The sequence below is a fragment of the Oncorhynchus gorbuscha genome, linkage group LG05 (assembly GCF_021184085.1).
Source record: "Oncorhynchus gorbuscha isolate QuinsamMale2020 ecotype Even-year linkage group LG05, OgorEven_v1.0, whole genome shotgun sequence".
NCBI lineage: Eukaryota > Metazoa > Chordata > Actinopteri > Salmoniformes > Salmonidae > Oncorhynchus > Oncorhynchus gorbuscha.
The window spans coordinates 69330903-69355109 of record NC_060177.1 but is presented as its reverse complement, the minus strand read 5'-3'; the positions used below and the strand labels follow the sequence as shown (position 1 = coordinate 69355109).

The window sequence follows — 24207 nt, the reverse complement described above, 5'->3', positions numbered from 1 at the left end:
AATTAGGTTGTATTGTGGACTAACTACAATGTTGTTGATCCATCCGCAGTTTTCTCCAATCACAGCCATTAAACTCTATAACTGTTTAATGGTCATGATGAAATCCCTGAGCAGTTTCCTTCTTCTCCGGCATCCGAGTTAGGAAGGATACCTGTATCTTTCTTGTCTTTCTTTACAGTTGAAGTCGGAAGTTTACATACACCTTAGACAAATAGAGTGATCCCCTGCTGATTTTGTAAATTTGCCCACTGACAAAGAAATGATCCGTCTATAATTGTAATGGTAGGTTTATTTGAACAGTGAGAGACAGGTAAGAAGTTTTAGGTTGTAGTTATTATAGGAATTATAGGACTATTTCTCTCCATACGATTTGTATTTCATATAACTTTGACTATTGGATGTTCTTATAGGCACTTAGGTATTGCCAGTGTAACAGTATAGCTTCCATCCCTCTCCTCGCCGCTACCTGGGCTCGAACCAGGAACACATCGACAACAGCCACCCTCGAAGCAGCGTTACCCATGCAGAACAAGGGGAACAACTACTCCAAGTCTCAGAGCGAGTGATGTTTGAAACGCTATTAGCGCACACCCCTCTAACTAGCTAGCCATTTCACATCGGTTACACCAGCCTAATCTCGGGAGTTGATAGGCTTGAAGTCATAATCAGCGCAATGCTTGAAGCATTGCGAAGAGCTGCTGGCAGGACGCACAAAAGTGCTGTTTGAATGAATGATTAAGGGCCTGCTGCTGCTCAGTCAGATTACTCTATCAAATCAGACTTAATTATAACATAATAACACACAGAAATACGAGCCTTTGGTCATTAATATGATCGAATCCGGAAACTATCATTTCGAAAAACGTTTATTATTTCAGTGAAATATGGAACCGTTCAGTATTTTATCTAACGGGTGGCATCTCTAAGTCTAAATATTCTTGTTACATTGCACAACCTTCAATGTTATGTCATAATTACGTAAAATTCTGACAAATTAGTTCGCAATGAGCCAGGTGGCCCAAACTGTTGCATATACCCTGACTCTGCGTGCAATAGAACTGACACAATTTCACCTGGTTAATATTGCCTGCTAACCTTTCTTTTAGCTAAATATGCAGGTTTAAAAATATATACTAAGAAAGGCATTGATGTTTATGGTTAGGTACACGTTGGAGCAACGACAGTCCTTTTTCGCGAATGCGCACCGCATCGATTATATGCAACACAGGACACTAGATAAACTAGTAATATCATCAACCATGTGTAGTTATAACTAGTGATTATGATTGATTGTTTTTTATAAGATAAGTTTAATGCTAGCTAGCAACTTACCGTGGCTTATTACTGCATTCGCGTAACAGGCAGGCTCCTCGTGAGGCAGGTGGTTCGAACGTTGGACTAGTTAACCGTAAGGTTGCACGATTGAATCGCTGAGCTTGACAAGGAAAACATTTGTCGTTCTGCCCCTGAACAAGGTAGTTAACCCACCGTTCCTAGGCCGTCATTGAAAATAAGAATGTGTTCTTAACTGACTTGCCTCATTAAATAAAGTTATAAAAAAATAAATACAAAATTAAATATTGCCAGAGGTTGGCAACCATTTCCATTTGGAGTGCCAATTCATCTTACCATTTCTACTGTACTGCATGCCAGTTATGATTTTCATTTGCACATTTTCGTGGAACAGTTTTATTTATTTGATAAAAAAAAGTATTTGTATCTCAAAATCATTGTTGTGATTAATGAAAACCTAAATGAAAATGATGCACATCTAAAAGTAACTTCTATTGCCATTGCCAACTATGTAAAAATAGCCTACATAAATCCAACATTAAAAACATTGCAGCCTGCAGGTAGAAAATATCCTGTTAAAAATAAATCACATTGGATAATCATGGACTGTCTGCAAGGAACTTGAAACATTGTATCAACAATCTACTTGGTCTAGCCCAAATCTTGGGTCCCTCAGAGTTTCCTGCCTCAGTGAGCTTTGGACAGACACAGCTGTAGGTTATTTGTGCAAGGGATAAGATGCGATCAGGTAGGCCTATTTTTCACTGGATCAAAGCATGAAATTGTTTCCCTTTCATTTTTCAAATAGGCTACATTTTCTCAATGGATGTGAAAACAGACTTTGTTTACTTTATATTTGAGGTGAAGAATAAAATTACTTTTATTCCACAGCTCATTAGTAGTAGAGAGTTAATCAGAAATACTATCAGATCCCCAAATGGTCACATTTGCGCGCAGGTCAGGTAGCCTAGGCCTACTTCTATGCGTAGTCAGGTAGCCTAGGCCTACTTCTATGCGTAGTCAGGTGTGCATCCTTACTCAACAGTGAATAATGTTGCTGAAGACAATGAATAAATTGGCAAATCGTAAATGGAATGAAATCAACTAAAGTTGTTTCTCACAAGTGAAGCCTAGGTTGTACGCTCTGTAAACAAAGTGTCCACTCTGACAATGACAACTGTAAAAGACTGCAATAATAATACATTGAATGCCTGAACATAAATTACAGTAACCAAACAAACATTGTAGATGAGAAATTATGGGAATTAATGATACATGTACTATTTGTATTACTGGTGTGTCATCCCCATGGCCTCCGCAATAGATTAGTCCACTGAGACAGGCATCAATCAAGATGTGCCGAAACAGCCTATCAGCCAAACAATGGAGCAGTCGACTAAATGGGGTCAGCCGTACAGTATAAAGGTTCAATTCACAAAAGTTATAAAAAATTGCGATATTTGTTTACATGACCTTTGACTGTTGTAAACACTGTAGTAAATCTACTCAACAAATGCTGACGCGGACACCTAGTTGTGACATTATGAACGGCATGTTACTGCATTCAATGCTTATTTGTGAACTTGTGAACAGTGCAGTTCCATATTTACTTTGAGACAAGCTGTAATAATAAATTCACCCAGCCACTACTTGTGGTGGTTTAGCACAAACACTTATGCGTACTTCTTATCCACTGCCATAGATAGACATCTTTAAGTTGTAACTAAGAGGGTAAACTCATTATTTATTTTACTGTCTTGTTTATAGAGAATATAGAGTTGAAGTTGGAAGTTTACATACACTTAGGTTGGAGTCATTAAAACTCATTTTTCAACCACTCCACAAATTTCTTGTTAACAATCTCTAGTTTTGGCAGGTCGGTTAGGACATCTACTTTGTGCAGGACAGAAGTAAATTTTCCAACAATTGTTTACAGACAGATTATTTCACTTATAATTCACTGTATCACAATTCCTGTGGGTCAGAAGTTTACATACATTAAGCCTTTAACTTCTCTAGGGTATGGGGCAGCATTCAGAATTTTGGATGAAAAGCACCCGGATGGTGCAGTGGTTAGGGGCGCTGTACTGCAGCACCAGCTGTGCCACCAGAGACTCTGGGTTCGCGCCCAGGCTCTGTCGTAACCAGCCGCGACCGGGAGGTCCGTGGGGCGACTCACAATTTGCCTAGCATCATCCGGGTTAGGGAGGGGTTGGCTGGTAGGGATGTCCTTGTCCCATCGCACACCAGCGACTCCTGTGGCGGGCCGGGCGCAGTGCGCGCTAACCAAGGTTGCAATGTGCACTGTGTTTCCTCCGACACATTGGTGCGGCTGGCTTCCAGGTTGGATGCGCGCTGTGTTAAGAAGCAGTGCGGCTTGGTTGGGTTGTGTATCGGAGGCATGACTTTCAACCTTCGTCTCTCCCAAGCCCGTACGGGATTTGTAGCAATGAGACAAGATAGTAGCTACTAAAACAATTGGATACCATGAAATTGGGGAGAAAATGGGGTAAAAAAAATAAAATATATATATATATATATTATAGATCATTTAGGCTAAAACAACCTGAGGAATGAATATAAACATAGTTTGACATGTTTCTATGAACTTTACGGATACAATTTGGATTTTTTTGACTGCCTGTTTTGACTGCGTTTGAGCCTGTGGATTACTGAAGAAAACACACGAACAAAACGGGTTTTGGATGTAAAGAGTCTTTATTGAAGAAACAGAACATTTATTGAGTAAATCAATGTCTTCTGAGTGCCACCATATGAAGATCATCAAAGGGATTAATTTTATCTCTATTTCTGAGTTTTGTAACGCTTCTGCATGGCTGGTTACTGTTTGTAATAATTTGTCAACTGGGCTATGTTCTCAAATAATCGTAAGGTATGCTTTCGCCGTAAATAATTTTAAAAATCTGACACCGTGGTTGGATTCACAAGAAGTTCATCTTTAAACCTACGCATGTAAAATATGTTTTGTTTTCTGAATTTTTATAATGAGTATTTCTGTATTTGAATTTGGCGCTCTGCAATCTCACTGCATGTTGGCCAGATGGGACGCTACATACCCTAGAGAGGTTAAACAGCTTTGAAAATTCCAGAAAATGAGGTCATGGCTTTAGAAGCTTCTGATAGGCTAACTGACTAAATTTGAGTCAATTGTAGATGTACCTGTGGATGTATTTCAAAGCATACCTTCAAATGCAGTGCCTCTTCACTTGACATCATGGGAAAATCAGAAGAAATCAGCCAAATTGTAGGCCTCCGCAAGTCTGGGCCATCATTGGGAGCAATTACCAAATGCCTGAAGGTACGATGTTCATCTGTACAAACAATAGTATGCAAGTATAAACACCATGGGACCTTGCATCTGTCATACCGCTTAGGAAGGAGACACATTCTTTCTCCTAGAGATGAACGTACTTTGCTGCGAAAAGTGGAAATCAATCCCAGAACAACAACAAAAGACCTTGTGAAGATGCTGGAGGATATAACCTGAAAGGCCGCTCGGCAAGGAAGAAGCCACTGCTCCAAAACCGCCATAAAAAAGCAAGACTACGATTTGCAACTGCACATGGGGACAAAGATCGTAATTTTTGGAGAAATGTCCTCTGGTCTGATGAAACAAAAATAGAACTGTTTGGTCAAAATGACCATCATTATGTTTGGAGGAAAAAGGGGGATGATAGCAAGCTGAAGAATACCATCCCAACCGGGAAGCACGGGTGTGGCAGCATCATGTTGTGGGGGTGCTTTGCTGCAGGAGGGACTGGTGCACTTCACAAAATAGATGGCAATATGAGAAGGAAAATTATTTGGATGTATTGAAGCAACGTCTCAAGACATCAGTCAGGAAGTTAAGTTTGGTCGCAAATGGGTCTTCCAAATGGACAATGACCCAAAGCATACTTCCAAAGTTGTGGCAAAATGACTTAAGGACAACAAAGTCAAGGTATTGGAGTGGCCATCACAAATCCCTGACCTCAATCCTATAGACAATTTGTGGGCATAACTGAAAAAGCGTGTGCGTGCAAGGAGATCTACAAACCTTACTCGGTTACACCAGCTCTGTCAGGACGAATGGGGCAAAAATCGGCCAACATATTGTGGGAACCTTGTGGAAGGCTACCTGAAACGTTTGACCCAAGTTAAACAATTTAAAGGGAATGCTACCAAATACTAATTGAGTATGTAAACTTTGACGCACTGGGAATGTGATGAAAGATATAAAAGCTGAAATAAATAATTCTCTCTATTATTATTATTCTGACATTTCACATTCTTAAAATAAAGTGGTGATCCTAGCTGAACTAAAACGGTGGAATTTGTACTAGGACTAAATGTCAGGAATTGTGAAAAACCGAGTTTATAAATGTATTTGGCTAAGGTGTATGTAAAATTATGTCTTCAACTGTAGTTGCTTTTTGGTGGATATCCTGTAAATAAAATGTCGTTAAGAAATCATAATTTGAGTATCTGTTAATCCTTTGGACCACAATTTATGTAAAAAAAACTAATTAGTGACTTTTGCCTCCCTAAAATCAGTATCGGACCCAAAACTATACTTACCTACCAAACCCTTTCAGATATACACTGCCTAGGTGAAGAAGAAGTTTTGGGACACTGTAATGTCCATGGAGAATAAGACCACCTCCTCCCAGCTGCCCACTGCACTGAGGCTAGGAAACCACCGAAACATCTATGGTAATCGAGAATTTCAAGAAGCGTCTTTTTAAGGCTGGCCATGCTTTCCACCTGGCTACCCCTACCCCGGTCAACAGCTCTGCACCCAACACAGCAACTTGCCCAAGCCTCCCCCATATCTACTTCACCTAAATCCAGATAGCTGATGTTCTGAAAGACCCCTACAAATCAGCTGGGCTAGACAATCTGGACCCTCTCTTTCTTAAATTATCCGCTGCAATTGTTGCAACCCCTATTACTATCCTGTTCAACCTCCTCTTTCCTATCGTCTGAGATCCCTAAAGATTGGAAAGCTGCCGCTGTCACCCCCCTCTTCAAAGGGGAGACACTCTAGACCCAATCTCTTACAGACCTATATTTATCCTACCCTGCCTTTCTAAAGTCTTCGAAAGCCAAGTTAATAAACAGATCACGACCATTTCGAATCCCACCATTCCTTCTCCGCTATGCAATCTGGTTTTGGAGCTGGTCATGGGTGCACCTCAGCCACGCTTAAGGTCCTAAAATGATATCATAACCGCCATCGATAAAAGACATTACTGTGCATCCGTCTTCATCGACCTGGTCAAGGCTTTCAACTGTCAATCACTGCATTCTTATTGACAGACTCAACAGCCTTGGTTTCTCAAATGACTGCCGCGCCTGGTTCACCAACTACTTCTCAGATAGAGTTCAATGTGTCAAATCGGAGGGCCTGTTGTCCGGACCTCTGGCAGTCTCTATGAGGGTGCAACAGGGTTCAATTCTCGGGCCAACTCTTTTCTCTGTATACATCAATGACGTCGGTCTTGCTGCTGGTGATTCTCTGATCCACCTCTATGCAGACAACGCAATTCTGTATACATCTGGCCCTTCCTTGGACACTGTGTTAACAAACCTCCAAACAAGCTTCAATGCCATACAACACTCCTTCCGTGGCCTCCAACTGCTCTTAAATGCAAGTAAAACTAAATGCATGTTCTTCAATCGATCGCTGCCCACACCCACCCGCCCGTCTAGCATCACTACTCTGGACGGTTCTGACTTAGAATATGTGGACAACTACAAATACCTAGGTGTCTGGCTAGACTGTAAACTTACCTTCCAGACTCACATTAACTTCTTGTCGCTACCCATCCCTTTAGCGGGATAATTGTCATCAACAACCGCTGAATTGCATAGCGCCACATTTAAATAATATTACTAAAAATATATATATATTTATATTCATGACATCACAAGTGCAATATAGCAAAACACAGTTTAGCCTTTTGTTAATCCACCTGTCATGTCAGATTTTGAAAATATGCTTTACAGCAAAAGCAATCCAAGCGTTTGTGTAAGTTTATCAATCGTTCAACAAAACATTATGAACACGTAGCATCAAGTAGCTTGGTCACGAAAATCAGAAAAGCAATCAAATTAATCGTTTACCTTTGATGATCTTCGGATGTTTTCACTCACGAGACTCTCAGTTACACAATAAATGGTCCTTTTGTTCCATAAAGATTATTTTCACATCCAAACTACCTCCGTTTGTTTGTCGCGTTATGTTCAGAAATCCACAAGAAAGAGCGGTCACGAAAACGCAGACAAATTCCAAATAGTATCCGTAATGTCCACAGAAACATGTCAAAGGTTTTTCATAATCAATCCTCAGGTTGTTTTTAAAATATATAATCGATAATACATCAACCGCAACTGTCTTCAGTCGGAGAGCAATGGCTGCCCAAACTCTGTTGCGCCAAGCAAAACACTGCTGGCATCCGGCCATACAAGGACGCGATGTTATCTTTCTCGCTCATTTTTCAAAATTAAAGCCTGAAACTATGTCTATAGACTGTTGACACGTTGAGGAAGCGATAGGAAAAGGAATCTGGTTGATATCCCTTTAAATGGAGCAAAGGCAGGCTATGGAACATGGAGTTTTCAAAATAGCATATTAGCATATGCATATTCTAGTATCTGGTCCTGAGAAATAGGCTGTTTACTTTGGGAACATTATTTTTCCAAACATAAAAATAGTGCCCCCTAGCTTCAAGAGGTTTTAAGCATCTCCAATCCAAAATTAAATCTAGAATTTCGCAACAAAGCATTCTTCACTCATGCTGCCGAACATACCCTCGTAAAACGGACTATCTTACCGGTCCTGGACTTTACAAAATAGCCCCCAATATTCTACTCAGACTGCATGCAATTTGCTATCACAGTGCCATCCGTGTTGTCACCAAAGCCCCATATACTATCCACCACTGTGACCTGTATGCTCTCATTGGCTGGCCCTCGATTCATATTCGTTGCCAAACCCACTGGCTCCAGGTCATCTATAAGTCTTTGCTAGATAAAGCCCCTCCTTATCTCAGCTCACTGGTCACTTCCTTCCAGTTCTCTGCTGCCAATGACTGGAACGATCACTGAAGCTGGAGTCTTATTTCTCCCTCACTAACTTTAAGCATCAGCTGTCAGAACAGCTTACCGATCACTGTACCTGTACACAGCCATCTGTATATAGCCCACCCAACTACCTCATCCCCATATTATTTATTTTTTGCTCCTTTGCACCCCAGTATCTCTACTTGCACATTCATCTTCTGCACATCTATCACTCCAGTGTTAAATTGCTAAATTGTACTTATTTCGCCACAATGGCCTATTTATTGCCTTACCTCCCTAATCTTCCTACATTTGCACACACTGTATGTAGACCTTTCTATTGTGTTATTGACTGTACATTTGTTTATCCCATGTATAACTCTGTGTTGTTTGTGTCACACTGCTTTGCTTTACCTTGGCCAGGTCACAGTTGTTAATGAGAACTTGTTCTCAACTGGCCTACCTGGTTAAATACAGGTGAAATGAAAAAAAATAGGTGGTAGGGGTCAGTTTGGGATGTGCAACAGTGTCTCACACACACACGCACACGCACACGCACACACGCACACACGCACAGAGAGACAGGCTGATATTATAATTTATGCTTTTATCCAAAGCAACTTACAGTCATGAATACATACATCTTACATATGGGTGGTCCCAGGAATCAAACCAACTACCCTGGCATTACAAGCGCCATTCTCTACCAACTGAGCTACAACGGACCACATGATGTAACACTCAAGACCAAAAGGGGTCAAAGCGGAGGGTCATGGAGAAAGTGTGACTCACTCCTCTGTGGAGTTAAAGGTCACTCTGTGACTCATCAAGTTATGTGTGTGTGTGTGACTCTTCATATGACTCAACACTCCAAATGAGTAGACTGCTGAAGGCATTTTGACAACAGAAATAATCAGTTAGATATGTGACCTGAGACCATGTAGGCTATATGTGGAATTGTAACCATGTTTATGATATGGTACATAAAGTTAGGATTAGTCTTAAAGTGTGTAGTGCCTAGGAGCCAGGGGCTAAGGTAAGTGTTTAGGGCAGGGATCTCCAATCCTGTTTCTGGAGAGCTACCTTCCTGTAGGTTTTCACTCCAACCCTAAACTAGCACACTAGATTCTAATAATAAGATGGCTGATAAACTGAAGCAGGTGAGTTACAACTGGGGTTGGAGTGAAAAAGGGTAGCCCCTAGTCTAGGGGGTAGAGGCTAGGGGAGGATTAGGGAGTTCAGGGTTGAGCTGGCTCCCACCCCCTACTGTCAGCTAGCAGTACGTGCACACCACTGGGCAGGAGGAACATTGGGACTGACAAAATAGAGTTAAACTAAAGAGAGTGTGATGTGAAATGGAAATAGTGGGTAGTAAGGACAACAATAGGAGGGATGGGGGAGAGAGATTTCTATGCCATCAAAAGGAACATAAAATTTAACATACCAATGGCGAAAAATACTTGAATCAGTTATAGAACTCATTGCCCTTTATGGTTGTGAGGTCTGGGGTCCGCTCACCAACCAAGAATTCACAAAATAGGGACAAACACCAAATTGAGACTGCATGTAGAATTCTGCAAAAATATCCTCCATGTACAACATGAAACACCAAATAATGCATGCAGAGCAGAATTAGGCCGATACCCGCTTGTTACCAAAATCCAGAAAAGAGATGTTAAATTCTACAACCATCTATAAGGTAGCGATTCCCAAACCTACAGAGAGATGAACCTGGAGAAGAACCCCCTAAGCAAGCTGGTCCTAGGACTGTTCACAAACAGACCCCACAGAGCCCCAGGACAGCAACACAATTAGACCCAACCAAATCATGAGAAAACAACAAGAGAATTACTTGACATATTGGAAGGAATTCACAAAAAACTGAGCGAACTAAAATGCTATTTGGCCCTAAACAGAGAGTACACAGTGGCAGAATACCTGACCACTCTGACTGACCCAAACTTAAGGAATGTACAGACCCGGTGAGCATAGTCTAGCTATTGAGAAAGTCTGCCGTAGGCAGACCTGGCTCCCAAGTGAAGACGGGCTATGTGCACACTGCCCACAAAATTAGGTGGAAACTGAGATTCACTTCCTACCTTCATGCACATATTTCCCTCAGATTACACAGACACACAAATAATTCCAAAACAAACCCAATTTTTTTATTAACTCCCATATCTAATGGGTGAAATTCCACAGTGTGACATCACAGCAGCAAGATTTGTGACGTGTTGCCACAAAAAATGGTGGTGAACAAACACCATTGTAAATACCAATATTTATGTGTATGTATTTCCCTTTTGTACTTTAACTATTTGTACATAATATGACACTATGGCATTTGAAAGGTCTTTATTATTGTGTAATGTTCACTATTAATAAACAAAATGATCTATTTCACTTGCTTTATCAATGTAAACATATGTTTCCCATGGAGAGAGAGAGAGATTTTATTCTCTCTCAGGGGAAGTGGCCATGCATCCTTCCTTTATTATCTCTGTGGTGAGTTTGTGGTTAGAGGGACTCATGTCACAGCTCAGAGAGCGAGAGGCAAGAGAATAGATAGAGAGAATAATTGGTGAATTATCTGTGGTGTTAGATTTAAAACGCATGTTTCTTTTAGTATTTGGGACTATTGACTGTGTGTGTGATGTAGAGAGAGGGTATTGGCTCCTGCCAGTCATTTCTAAGATATTATGTGTCATTTGAGTTACCGTGTCTGTATCAGGTGCCTGTCATTCTATCTAACGACATGCCGTCTCCTCTCCAGTGTCACCTTACACACACACACAGCTCCCTCTCCAGACACATCTCTAAGCATCCTGGAAATGATGGCCATCCGTGACTCTGCAGATAAACATTTCTGTGTGTCCCTATGCATGTGTCTTTGTCCATGCAAGCACATAGAGTAGCCAGCCAAATAGAAAAAGTAGCCATCCAGGCTCCCCTGTATAATATGATTTAAAACACAGGAACATCTTCATTTTGACAGTACTGGGCCTTTATAGAATGCTGTAATAGTCTGCTCACTTCAAGCTTACTAATAAGAGGCATTTTCTCAGCTATCTGCAATACAGGTATGATTGAAGAAGGAAGCAGGTGTTAAACATGGGCTTTGCTACACAGAAAGCAGCAGATGACTGCTCCATTGTCAAAACGTTGACTAAATCAGTAGACCTATATCAATATAGTTGGAAATACCATATACGTTTCATTAGCATTTAAAACAGTTAAATTGGTTTTCTTTTATCATATTTTGGACCACAGTGAGGCTATCTCTCCACTAACCTACCTATTGACCCTGCAGTGAGGAGGATTCACCATCTTCATTAAAAAAAACATAATTTATCTGCAGATAAGCCAAATGACCAGCTCTCTTACGGATGCAATTCGGTAGGCTACTGATGATTCACTCACTTCAACGTCACTGTATGGCAAGTCCTGATTGACTATCGAAAATACTAACTATATGATTAGTTTATTGTCCGAATACGAAACCATGGACATAACTACGCTGTGGGATTTACAGTGCATTTGGAAATTATTCAAACTTTTAAAATATTCAGACCCCCACTTTAGAACACATAGCATCATAATATAACTAGAGGTATGGGATAACGTGTGGATGGAATCAGCTCCCCCCCCGTTACAGCCTTATTCGAAAATTGATTAAATGTTTTTTTCCCCCCATCAGTCTACACACAATAACCCATAATGGCAAAGCAAAAACAGTTTTTTAGAAATGTTTGCAAATTCATTAAAAATAAAAAATAAACTGAAATATCACATTTACATACAGTACCAGTCAAAAGTTTGGACACCTACTCATTCTAGAGTTTTTCTTTATTTGTACTATTTTCTACATTGTAGAATAAGAGCGAAGACATCAAAACTATGAAAAAAACACATATGGAAACATGTAGTAACCAAAAAAGTTTTAAACAAAACCAAACAGTTTTTAGATTTTAGATTCTTCAAAGTAGCCATCCTTTGCATTGATGACAGCTTTGCACACTCTTGGCATTCTCTCAAGCAGCTTCAATTTGTTTTCATATTCACATTATGGGTTATTGTGTGTAGATTGATGAGGAAAATATCATTTAATCAATTTTAGAATATGGCTGTATCATAACAAAATGTGGAAAAAGTCAAGGGGTCTGATTTACTTTCTGAATGCACTGTATGAATAGCAAGGCTATATGAGATTGACTATATTCAGTCAGTTCGAAACCTTTTAAAAACGACTCAAGCTTGCTCTTTGTCAATCAAAGCACAATATATAGCCTATGTGCCATCACTCTGTGGCTGCATATGAAACACAACAGGGTCCAATGTGGCTAAAAAACGACTGGCCCGAACATAATTTCTACTGGCCCGGATATGGTGTAGTTCTTAAATACATTGGGGTCATGCAGGGCTTATAGGTTGGCATGCTTTCTCTATATTCAGCCATTAGTAGACTACGTTTAGTTATTATGATATGCATTAAGCTGTATAATATAATTTAGCCAGTCATTACTCTATTCTTTAGAATTGCATGGTATTATTTGCGTTCAGTTTTTGTCTAAATTATGTCATTTTGAGAAGATTTGAAAATAGGATGCTGCCCCTTTAAGACAAACGTTCCAAAATAGACATTGACTGGCAACAGTAGACGAGCCTAGACCAATGCTAGATGTCTTTTTGTATCTTTCTTTATACAGCCTATCAACAGTAGACGAGCCAAGACCAATGCTAGGTGTCTTTTTGTATCTTTCTTTATACAGACTATCAACAGTAGAAGAGCCAAGACCAATGCTAGATGTCTTTTTGTATCTTTATACAGACTATCAACAGTAGAAGAGCCAAGACCAATGCTAGATGTCTTTTTGTATCTTTCTTTATACAGACTATCAACAGTAGAAGAGCCAAGACCAATGCTAGATGTCTTTTTGTATCTTTATACAGACTATCAACAGTAGACGAGCCTAGAACAATGCTCGGTGTCTTTTTTTATCTTTCTTTATACAGATTATCAACAGTAGCCAGCATATTGCTAATATGTTCACTAATAAAAGTTTATTTTTGTAAATCACTTTCCCTAAAATAAATAAGCTCAGTGAGTAGATTGATGGGCGCTTCTTTTTGCTCTGGACAGCTTGCGTGTGCTGTGTGAAGGCATCAACTCATGTACTGCTCGAGTGGGTGTGACTCGCGGGAGCATGGAATGAATGGCCAATCATATTGCTCAAATACAAATAGCATGACATTTACATGTGAGTTTTCAACGTTTTTCAATGGTAGACTGTGACTGATCAAGTCAAATCAAATTTTATTTGTCACATGGATTTCGACTCATCGCTACCACAGAAAACAATGGGCTAAGTGGATTTCGACTCATCGCTACCACAGAAAACAATGGGCTAAGTGGATTTCGACCTTGGCGTGATCCTGGACAACACCCTGTCGTTCTCAACTAACATCAAGGCGGTGGCCCGTTCCTGTAGGTTCATGCTCTACAACATCCGCAGGGTACGACCCTGCCTCACACAGGAAGCGGCGCAGGTCCTAATACAGGCACTTGTCATCTCCCGTCTGGATTACTGCAACTCGCTGTTGGCTGGGCTCCCTGCCTGTGCCATTAAACCCCTACAACTCATCCAGAACGCCGCAGCCCGTCTAGTGTTCAACCTTCCCAAGTTCTCTCACGTCACCCCGCTCCTCCGCTCTCTCCACTGGCTTCCAGTTGAAGCTCGCATCCGCTACAAGACCATGGTGCTTGCCTACGGAGCTGTGAGGGGAACGGCACCTCAGTACCTCCAGGCTCTGATCAGGCCCTACACCCAAATAAGGGCACTACGTTCATCCACCTCTGGCCTGCTCGCCTCCCTACCACTGAGGAAGTACAGTTCCCGCTCAGCCCAGTCAAAACTGTTCGCTGCTCTGGCTCCCCAATGGTGGAACAAACTCCCTCACGACGCCAGGACAGCGGAGTCAATCACCACCTTCCGGAGACACCTGAAACCCCACCTCTTTAAGGAATACCTAGGATAGGATAAAGTAATCCTTCTCACCCCCCTTAAAATATTTAGATGCACTATTGTAAAGTGGCTGTTCCACTGGATGTCATAAGGTGAATGCACCAATTTGTAAGTCGCTCTGGATAAGAGCGTCTGCTAAATGACTTAAATGTAAATGTAAATGACTCATCACTACCACAGAAAACAATGGGCTAAGTGGATTTCGACTCATCGCTACCACAGAAAACAATGGGCTAAGTGGATTTCGACTCATCGCTATCACAGAAAACAATGGGCTAAGTGGATTTCGACTCATCGCTACCACAGAAAACAATGGGCTAAGTGGATTTCGACTCATCGCTACCACAGAAAACAATGGGCTAAGTAGATTTCGACTCATCGCTACCACAGAAAACAATGGGCTAAGTGGATTTCGACTCATCGCTACCACAAACAATGGGCTAAGTAGATTTCGACTCATCGCTACCACAGAAAACAATGGGCTAAGTGGATTTCGACTCATCGCTACCACAGAAAACAATGGGCTAAGTGGATTTCGACTCATCGCTACCACAGAAAACAATGGGCTAAGTGGATTTCGACTCATCGCTACCACAAACAATGGGCTAAGTAGATTTCGACTCATCGCTACCACAGAAAACAATGGGCTAAGTGGATTTCGACTCATCGCTACCAAGGAAAACAATGGGCTAAGTGGATTTCGACTCATCGCTACCACAGAAAACAATGGGCTAAGTGGATTTCGACTCATCGCTACCACAGAAAACAATGGGCTAAGTGGATTTCGACTCATCGCTACCACAAACAATGGGCTAAGTAGATTTCGACTCATCGCTACCACAGAAAACAATGGGCTAAGTGGATTTCGACTCATCGCTACCACAGAAAACAATGGGCTAAGTGGATTTCGACTCATCGCTACCGCAGAAAACAATGGGCTAAGTGGATTTCGACTCATCGCTACCGCAGAAAACAATGGGCTAAGTGGATTTCGACTCATCTTTACCACATTATGTGGAACGTACACATTCACTCACATTAGATGGGACATGCAAATTCATGCTCTTGCCCTGTAGAAATTTGGCTGCAACCACAGTGCACACGACACACACACACTCAGGTACCAAGAGGCAGGACTGACAGCAGACTGTCAGAGAAGGGTGCAATTGCGGACTGCATTTTGGGGCGTTCCTGCATGTGGGCATTCCTGCATCTACAGGAACCGCTCTTTATACTTCTATTGGTCCATTTTTAAGTTGGGACAGGCAAGAGGCAGGGGTGCTCAAGTACAGTAGGTGGCGTTAATGAACAATCACTTTGGATGCCAGCCAGCGATAAACACCACAGAAGAAGGGGCGGAGGCGACAACGGTAGCTAGCTAGCCATACACCGGTAGACAAGTGTCCGTCACCCACACCTGTCTGTTTTCCTAAAGTTCTGTTAACGACGACAAGGGCAGGTGTTCGGGAGGCAGGGGCAAAGGACACGGTGCAATCTTAGCCAGCTAGTCCTGAGGACGACTCTGGTACACAGCAGGCGGGCACGCTAGCTAGCACACATTGTCACTAACTATCAAGCTAGCTAGTACATGGTGCCGCCCTGGCCTCCCGTCTGCTGTGCTAGCGGGAGGCAGGGACGACCGGTAGACAGTGTCCTTCGTCCCCGCCTGTCGGCATGGTTTTCTCTGGTACACAGCAGGCGGGAGGTGGGGTCGACACCGTGTGCTAGGTAACTAGCTAGTTAGCTAGCACACTTAGCTAGCTAGCACACAGCGTCGCAGCCTCCCGCCTGATGTGCTAGTGGAAGGCGGGGTAGACTGTGTAGACGGGGCGAAAACTCTAATAATTATTTTATTTCCCTTTTGACCCACATTCAAAAGTGTCACATAAGCATAAAGACGTCTTGCTCGAGGAGGGAGGGGCATTCATGCAGGAACCAATGCGATGCTCGAAGGAGGGTGTTCATGAAAAAACCAATGGGATGCTCGAGGGGGGCCGTTCCTGCAGATGCAGGAATGCCCACATACAGGGACGCCCTGAATTGCGGGCTGCAGTTGCACACTATTGGACTGGCAAATCAGCACTGTTTCCTTGTTATCTCTCACTTTGGGATTGACAGGCACCTGGCCTATCAATAGACACTAGAAGATGCCTATCGCTCATTCTAGAGGGAGAGGGCTCGGCATACTTTTTTTCTGACTAGCGAAATGAAAAGTAGCCTAGTTAATTTAAGTGGAAAAAGTACCCAGCTAAAAATGACACTGTAATCAGCTGGCATCTCTGTGTGTGTGTATGTGTGTGTGATGCGCATCTCTCCCCCTCCTCCCCCCTGCTCCTCCCTTCCCCTCATCCCCCATGTCTCTCCCTCCTCACCCTTGTCTTTCCCTCCTCCCCTGTCCTCCCCTCTCTCCCTCCTCCCCTCTGTCCCTCTCTCTCGCTCTCCCTCCTCCCCCTGTCTCTCTCAACCTCTTTTCCCCTGTCCCTCTGTCTCTCCCTCCTCCCCTCTCCTTTTTCTCGCCACTCTCTCTCTTCCTCCTCCCCCTGTCCTTCTCTCACTCCCTTATCCCCCGGTCTTTCTCTCTTCCTCCTCTCCCTCCTCCCCCACATCCCGCTCTCTCCTCCCCCTGTCCCTCTCTCTCCGTCGTCCCCCTCTTTCTCTCCCTCGTCCCCTCTCCCTCCCCCGCATCCCCTGTCCCTATCTCTCTCCTCCCCCTGTCCCTCTCTCTCCATCTCTCACCCTCCTCCCCTCTGTTCCACCCTCTCTCACCCTCCTCCCCACTGCCCCACCCTCTCTCATCCTCCTCTCCACTGTCCCACCCTCTCTCATCCTCCTCTCCATTGTCCCACCCTCTCTCATCCTCCTCCCCACTGTCCCACCCTCTCTCACCCTCCTCCCCACTGTCCTTCCCTCTCCCACCCTCCTCCCACTGTCCCACCCTCTCCCACCCTCCTCCCCACTGTCCCACCCTCTCTCACCCTCCTCCCCACTGTCCCACCCTCTCTCACCCTCCTCCTCACTGTCTTTCCCTCCTCCCACCCTCCTCCCACTATCCCACCCTCTCTCACCCTCCTCCCCACTGTCCCACCCTCTCTCATCCTCCTCCCCACTGTCCCACCCTCTCTCACCCTCCTCCCCACTGTCCCACCCTCTCTCACCCTCCTCCCCACTGTCCCACCCTCTCTCACCCTCCTCCCCACTGTCCTTCTCTCTCCCACCCTCCTCCCACTGTCCCACCCTCTCTCACCCTCCTCTCCACTGTCCCACCCTCTCTCACCCTCCTCACCACTGTCCCACCCTCTTTCACCCTCCTCCCCACTGTTCCACCCTCTCTCATCCTCCTCTCCACTGTCCCACCCTCTCTCATCCTCCTCCCCACTGTCCCACCCTCTCTCACCCTCCTCCTCACTGTCTTTCCCTCTCCCACCCTCCTCCCACTGTCCCACCCTCTCTCACCCTCCTCCCCACTGTCCCACCCTCTCTCATCCTCCTCCCCACTGTCCCACCCTCTCTCACCCTCCTCCCCACTGTCCCACCCTCTCTCACCCTCCTCCCCACTGTCCCACCCTCTCTCACCCTCCTCCCCACTGTCCTTCTCTCTCCCACCCTCCTCCCACTGTCCCACCCTCTCTCACCCTCCTCACCACTGTCCCACCCTCTTTCACCCTCCTCCCCACTGTTCCACCCTCTCTCATCCTCCTCTCCACTGTCCCACCCTCTCTCATCCTCTTTAAGGAGTAGAAGCAGAATTAGGCTCACTCACTGACTACTGATGGGATGATGAGGAGAAGTGACTTTGTAGCAGAGTTGTTCAGGAGACCTTAGCAGAGTGGTAGAGGAGATGTGACTGTGTAGCAGAGTGGTAGAGGAGATGTGACTTTAGCAGAGTGGTAGAGGAGATGTGACTGTGTATCAGAGTGGTAGAGGATATGTGACTGTGTAGCAGAGTGGTAGAGGAGATGTGACTTTAGCAGAGTGGTAGAGGAGATGTGACTGTGTAGCAGAGTGGTAGAGGAGATGTGACTGTGTAGCAGAGTGGTAGAGGATATGTGACTGTGTAGCAGAGTGGTTGAGGAGATGTGACTCTGTAGCAGAGTGGTAGAGGAGATGTGACTTTAGCAGAGTGGTAGAGGAGATGTGACTTTAGCAGAGTGGTAGAGGAGATGTGACTGTGTAGCAGAGTGGTAGAGGAGATGTGACTTTAGCAGAGTGGTAGAGGAGATGTGACTTTAGCAGAGTGGTAGAGGAGATGTGACTGTGTAGCAGAGTGGTAGAGGAGATGTGACTTTAGCAGAGTGGTAGAGGAGATGTGACTGTGTAGCAGAGTGGTAGAGGAGATGTGACTGTGTAGCAGAGTGGTTGAGGAGATGTGACTCTGTAGCAGAGTGGTAGAGGAGATGTGACTGTGTTGCAGAGTGGTAGAGGAGATGTGACTGTAGCAGAGTGGTAGAGGAGATGTGACTTTAGCAGAGTGGTAGAGGAGATGTGACTGTGTAGCAGAGTGGTAGAGGAGATGTGACTTTAGCAGAGTGGTAGAGGAGATGTGACTGTGTAGCAGAGTGGTAGAGGAGATGTGACTGTGTAGCAGAGTGGTAGAGGAGATGTGACTCTGTAGCAGAGTGGTAGAGGAGATGTGACTGTGTAGCAGAGTGGTAGAGGAGATGTGACTTTAGCAGAGTGGTAGAGGAGATGTGACTGTGTAGCAGAGTGGTAGAGGAGATGTGACTGTGTAGCAGAGTGGTTGAGGAGATGTGACTCTGTAGCAGAGTGGTAGAGGAGATGTGACTGTGTTGCAGAGTGGTAGAGGAGATGTGACTGTAGCAGAGTGGTTGAGGAGATGTGACTGCGTATGGCTGTTATGCTTTGTTTCCTGCAACCACTGAGCAGAGGTGCATCCTGTAAAATGGCTGTCATGGGCTCTGGTCTTGTTCGTGCTGCTGTGAGTGTGTGTGGGAGGGGGGTACCTGCTGAAAAGCAGAGATGTGTTTAACTGCATCTCTGTAGCTCATTACATCAGACAGGTTATTGCATTATAGGCTGAGCCTGCTAATAACAGACAAAACCACACACACACATCCGCTTCTTTACATTTCACACACACATCCGCTTCTTTACATTTCAGCCCCTTAACATTCTGTTACTGAATGTCTAGTGGTACACACCACAGTGTTTAGACTAGTGTGTGTACTGTATTGATGTTTAAACTGAGAACAAGGAGTTAGGGGTTGTGTGATTCAGTTATCCAGACGTCCTCCGCTGACTGGTTGAGCATCCTGACATCTTGATAGAAGCTCCTCTGTTTTGACCCCCTTCTCTTCCCCTTGTCTTCTACTAGTGTATTCTTCTCTCTCTGTCTCTTTTTCTCTTTTCTCTCTCTTTCTCTCTCTCTCTCTTTCTCTCTCTCTCTCTCTCTCTCTTTCTCTCTCTGTCTCTTTCTCTCTCTCTCTCACTCTGTCTCTCTCTCTCTCTCTCTCTCTCTCTCTCTCTCTCTCTCTCTCTCTCTCTCTCTCTCTTTCTCTCACTCTTTCTCTCTCTCTCTCTCTCTCTCTCTCTCTCTCTCTCTCTCTCTCTCTCTCTCTCTCTCTCTCTCTCTCTCTCTCTCTCTCTCTCTCTCTCTCTCTCTCTCTCTCTCTCTCTCTCTCTCTCTCTCTCTCTCTCTCTCTCTCTCTCTCTCTCTATGTCTCTTTCTCTCTCTCTCTCTCTCTCTCTCTCTCTCTCTCTCTCTCTCTCTCTCTCTCTCTCTCTCTCTCTCTCTATGTCTCTTTCTCTCTCTCTCTCTCTGGAACATCTTTACCACATTGTTGTCAAAATGCTTAAACATGCTGTCACATGTTGATATTTCTCCATTCTCTTCTTTGTGTTTCTATCTTCAGACCTATGAGAGACCCTTCAGAGCAGCAGAACCTAAAGAGGGAGGGCTACTGCAACTACTTGGGGATGTCACCCCCCCGAAACACCAGTCCAAGCCCTCTATCCTACACACCACACCACTGCCCCCACACACACTCACACACCAACCCCAACAGCAACACACACAGCCACCACAACTCACTTACCAACATACACACAGTCCAGCCTGGGCCACGCCTCCCTCCGCATCCCCAGCCAATCCAGTGCATACTGAGCCCAGCAGAGAATCAGCGGGAGCCAATAGGATCCCTCTCTCTGATCTGGCCCCTTCCTTCCTCAAACCTCCAATGAAGAGAGTCCCAGAAAGCCCCTCCCCTCGCTCTTTCAGCCCCTTTCCCCAGCGACCCCTGAGCCCTGATCCCGTGTTGCCCGTAGTAACGGACGCCAGCATTCTGAACCTGACCTCTCTCTCCAGAGGACGGGGATTACAGGAGGTCACTGAGCAGCTGTTTGGAAACATCAAGAGGAAGTACGGCAGGAAGGACACCCAGAGGACTCTGGGTAATACCCACAATGCTGAGTTGCCATGGGGGAGGATGGCAGAGAAAGATCCGGAGAGTCTGATAGTTCTGGATGAAAGACAGAAGTACAGGAGGGAGGAGACCCCTGAGCTGGAGAGAGAAGAGAGGGAGAGCATAGGGAGGACAAGAAAGGAGGAGGAGAGGGAGAGCATAGGGAGGACAAGAAAGGAGGAGGAGAGGGAGAGCATAGGGAGGACAAGAAAGGAGGAGGAGAGGGAGAGCATAGGGAGGACAAGAAAGGAGGAGGAGAGGGAGAGCATAGGGAGGACAAGAAAGGAGGAGGAGAGGGAGAGCATAGGGAGGACAAGAAAGGAGGAGGAGAGAGGAGAGCATAGGAGGACAAGAAAGGAGGAGGAGAGAGAGAGCATAGGGAGGACAAGAAAGGAGGAGAGGGAGAGCATAGGGAGGACAAGAAAGGAGGAGGAGAGGGAGAGCATAGGGAGGACAAGAAAGGAGGAGGAGAGGGAGAGCATAGGGAGGACAAGAAAGGAGGAGGAGAGAGAGAGCATAGGGAGGACAAGAAAAGAGGAAGTGAGGGAGATGCCAATGCTTGGTGCTCCTGAGCTGATGGAGGAGGGAATAGGGAGGAAAAGGAGGAGAAGGCGGTGTCACCAGGAGTCACTCACCCAGAAAGACCAATCAGAACAGCTGCAGGGCACTGATATCACAGAGAGGAGCAAATCAGGCCCTCCAGAGCCCAAAGCGGCCCACAAGATGGAAGGCAACAAGACGGACTCCCACAGGAGTGAATCTCGGTCAGGACGGAGTGAGGAGGGTAGCCAGCTTGAGGCAGACAGGGACAGAGGAGAGAGAGGGGAGAAAGAAGAAAGAGCAGATAAGGGAGAGAGAACAGAGATAGGAGAGAGAACAGAGATAGGTGAGAGAGAGGAGAAAGGAGCGAGGGTGATGAGTGGGGCCAACATGGAATCAGCCATGATCCAGAGCTGGATGAGGAAGAACCCAGTTGGCCATCCTAGATCAGCCACAGATCCCCACAAACACCCTGATCCTAACCCTAGCCCCAGACTGCCTAGCCCTAACCCCAACCATATCCCTAGTTCAAGATCCACTCTCAACCTTAACCCTAGATCGCCCAAACTAAGCCCCATATTTAACCCTAACCCCAACACTAGCCTAAAACCCAGCCCTAACCCCAGCCCCAGCCTCCCCAAGACCAAGGACCGGTGGTCCTACCTGAAGTCCCGAAGCCTCCCCAACCTAGTCCAGAGGGAGAGTGGCCGCAGCCCCCTGTCAACTATGTGTGAGCCCCCCCTCTGCCTTCCCCATCACCCCCTCCAGCCCCCTGTACACCAACACAGACAGTCTGACTGTCCACACCCCCGCCAAGCGCAAACGAGGTCGTCCCAAAAAACAACCCCTGCTCACTGTGGAAACCATCCACGAGGGCACCTCCACCTCCCCCCCTGAGCCCTCTGGCCCGGGACAGCCCTGCTGGGCTCAGCCGTAGGAGAAAGACCACACTATCCCAAATCGCATCTGGTTCCACTAGCCCCAATATTAATGAGTTGAAACTGAAGCGTGGTGAGGGTGCCCACGTCAGGCCGGTGAAGAGGTTGAAGCTGGGGAAGGTACAGAGCATCCTGAATGAGATCCTATCATGCTCCAGCCAACATGGCAGCCTGGCGCTGAAGTCCGCCTCGGCTCCGGTCTCTTCCGCCATGACGGTCATGGCCTCTACCATTGAGGCTCGTCTGGGAAAGCAGATCAACGTCAGTAAAAGAGGAACTATCTACATCGGGAAGAAGAGGGGGAGGAAGCCGCACTCTGACACCCAAACCCTTCCCCCCAGAGGTGGGGGGACCAAGCCCCCTGTGCCTGCCTCCATGTCCAGCCTGTACAACAGACTTCTAGTGCCTTCCTCCCCCCCTCTCAGCTCCAGTACCCTCCTCCTCAGACCCCACACCCTGTCCTCTCTGTGCCACCCCAGCCCTCACGGCCTCCACTCTGACGCCACCATGCCCAGCCTGCAGCCCATCAGTGCCCTGCCCTCTAAACCCCCAGGCAGGGGGCTACTGGGGGCCGGCTGGAAGCTCTCTCCCCCGCGCCTCCTGGCCAACTCCCCGTCCCACCTATCTGAGGGGGCGGCGTCCATCAAAGAGGTGACGCTGTCACCCATCAGTGAATCACACAGCGAGGAGACTATTCCCAGCGACAGCGGCATAGGGACAGACAACAACAGCACCTCTGACCAGACAGAGAAGGGGACCAACACACGACGCAGGTATCTATCTCTCTGTTAGTTTACATGGTTAGTAAGTGAGTGAGGGAGGGAGAAAGTGAGTGAGTGAATATTGCCCAGGGGTTTGTATGAATCCACAATATCGACATTGTACATCCAGTTGACAGGTTTTTCTTTGTGTTGCAGGTACTCCTTTGACCTGTGTGGGTTTGAGGCTGCGGAGTCTGCCGTTCTGCAGGCATCCAGTCGCGGCAGTAGGGGTCGCTGTGAGCAGGCGGCAGTGGTGGACAACTTCCTGTCCCACCAGGAGAAGAAACAGAAACACCGCAGGAAGAGGAAGTGCCTGCAGAGCAGAGACCACCTGAACTTCCTGTCTGAGCTAGAAGAGGTATCAAATCCAACTTCCTAATAAAATGTCATAAAACTTAGTGTAGGAGTAGAAAGAAGTTGCCACTAGACTTATTGTATATGATGTCACAGAGATATCAGACTACAGGTCCATTGTAATGGCTGGAAAATATTAAATAGACTGGTATCTAACAAATGTTGAGCCCATGTGTTTGATGTGTTTGATACCTTTCCTTTAATTTAATTCCAGCCATTACAATGAGCCCGTCCTCATATATTTTTGCCAACCAGCCTCCTCTGGACTGTATGTATTATCCAGAACTGATATGTCCTCTCCTCCTCTCCTCTGGACTGTATGTATTATCCTGTACTGATATGGCCTCTCCTCCTCTCCTCTGGACTGTATGTATTATCCAGTACTGATATGGTCTCTCCTCTGGACTGTATGTATTATCCAGTACTGATATGGTCTCTCCTCTGGACTGTATGTATTATCCAGTACTGATATGTTCTCTCCTCTGGACTGTATGTTTTATCCTGTACTGATATGGTCTCTCCTCTGGACTGTATGTATTATCCAGTACTGATATGGCCTCTCCTCTGGACTGTATGTATTATCCAGTACTGATATGGCCTCTCCTCTGGACTGTATGTATTATCCTGTACTGATATGGCCTCTCCTCCTCTCCTCTGGACTGTATGTATTATCCAGTACTGATATGGTCTCTCCTCTGGACTGTATGTATTATCCAGTACTGATATGGTCTCTCCTCTGGACTGTATGTATTATCCAGTACTGATATGTTCTCTCCTCTGGACTGTATGTTTTATCCTGTACTGATATGGTCTC

At 45.4% G+C, this 24207-nt stretch overlaps 1 protein-coding gene across 1 annotated transcript in view; it reads left to right on the top strand.

Annotated features, from left to right (window-relative positions):
* Positions 1-24207, top strand: part of LOC124034922 (SET-binding protein-like) — a 128748-nt gene that overhangs the window by 47843 nt on the left and 56698 nt on the right. The window contains exons 3-7 of the mRNA XM_046348318.1: positions 20252-21029; positions 21453-21564; positions 22109-22273; positions 22371-23051; positions 23196-23397. Of these exons, the coding sequence (XP_046204274.1) occupies positions 20252-21029; positions 21453-21564; positions 22109-22273; positions 22371-23051; positions 23196-23397 (1938 nt within the window). The remainder of the gene's footprint in view (positions 1-20251; positions 21030-21452; positions 21565-22108; positions 22274-22370; positions 23052-23195; positions 23398-24207) is intronic.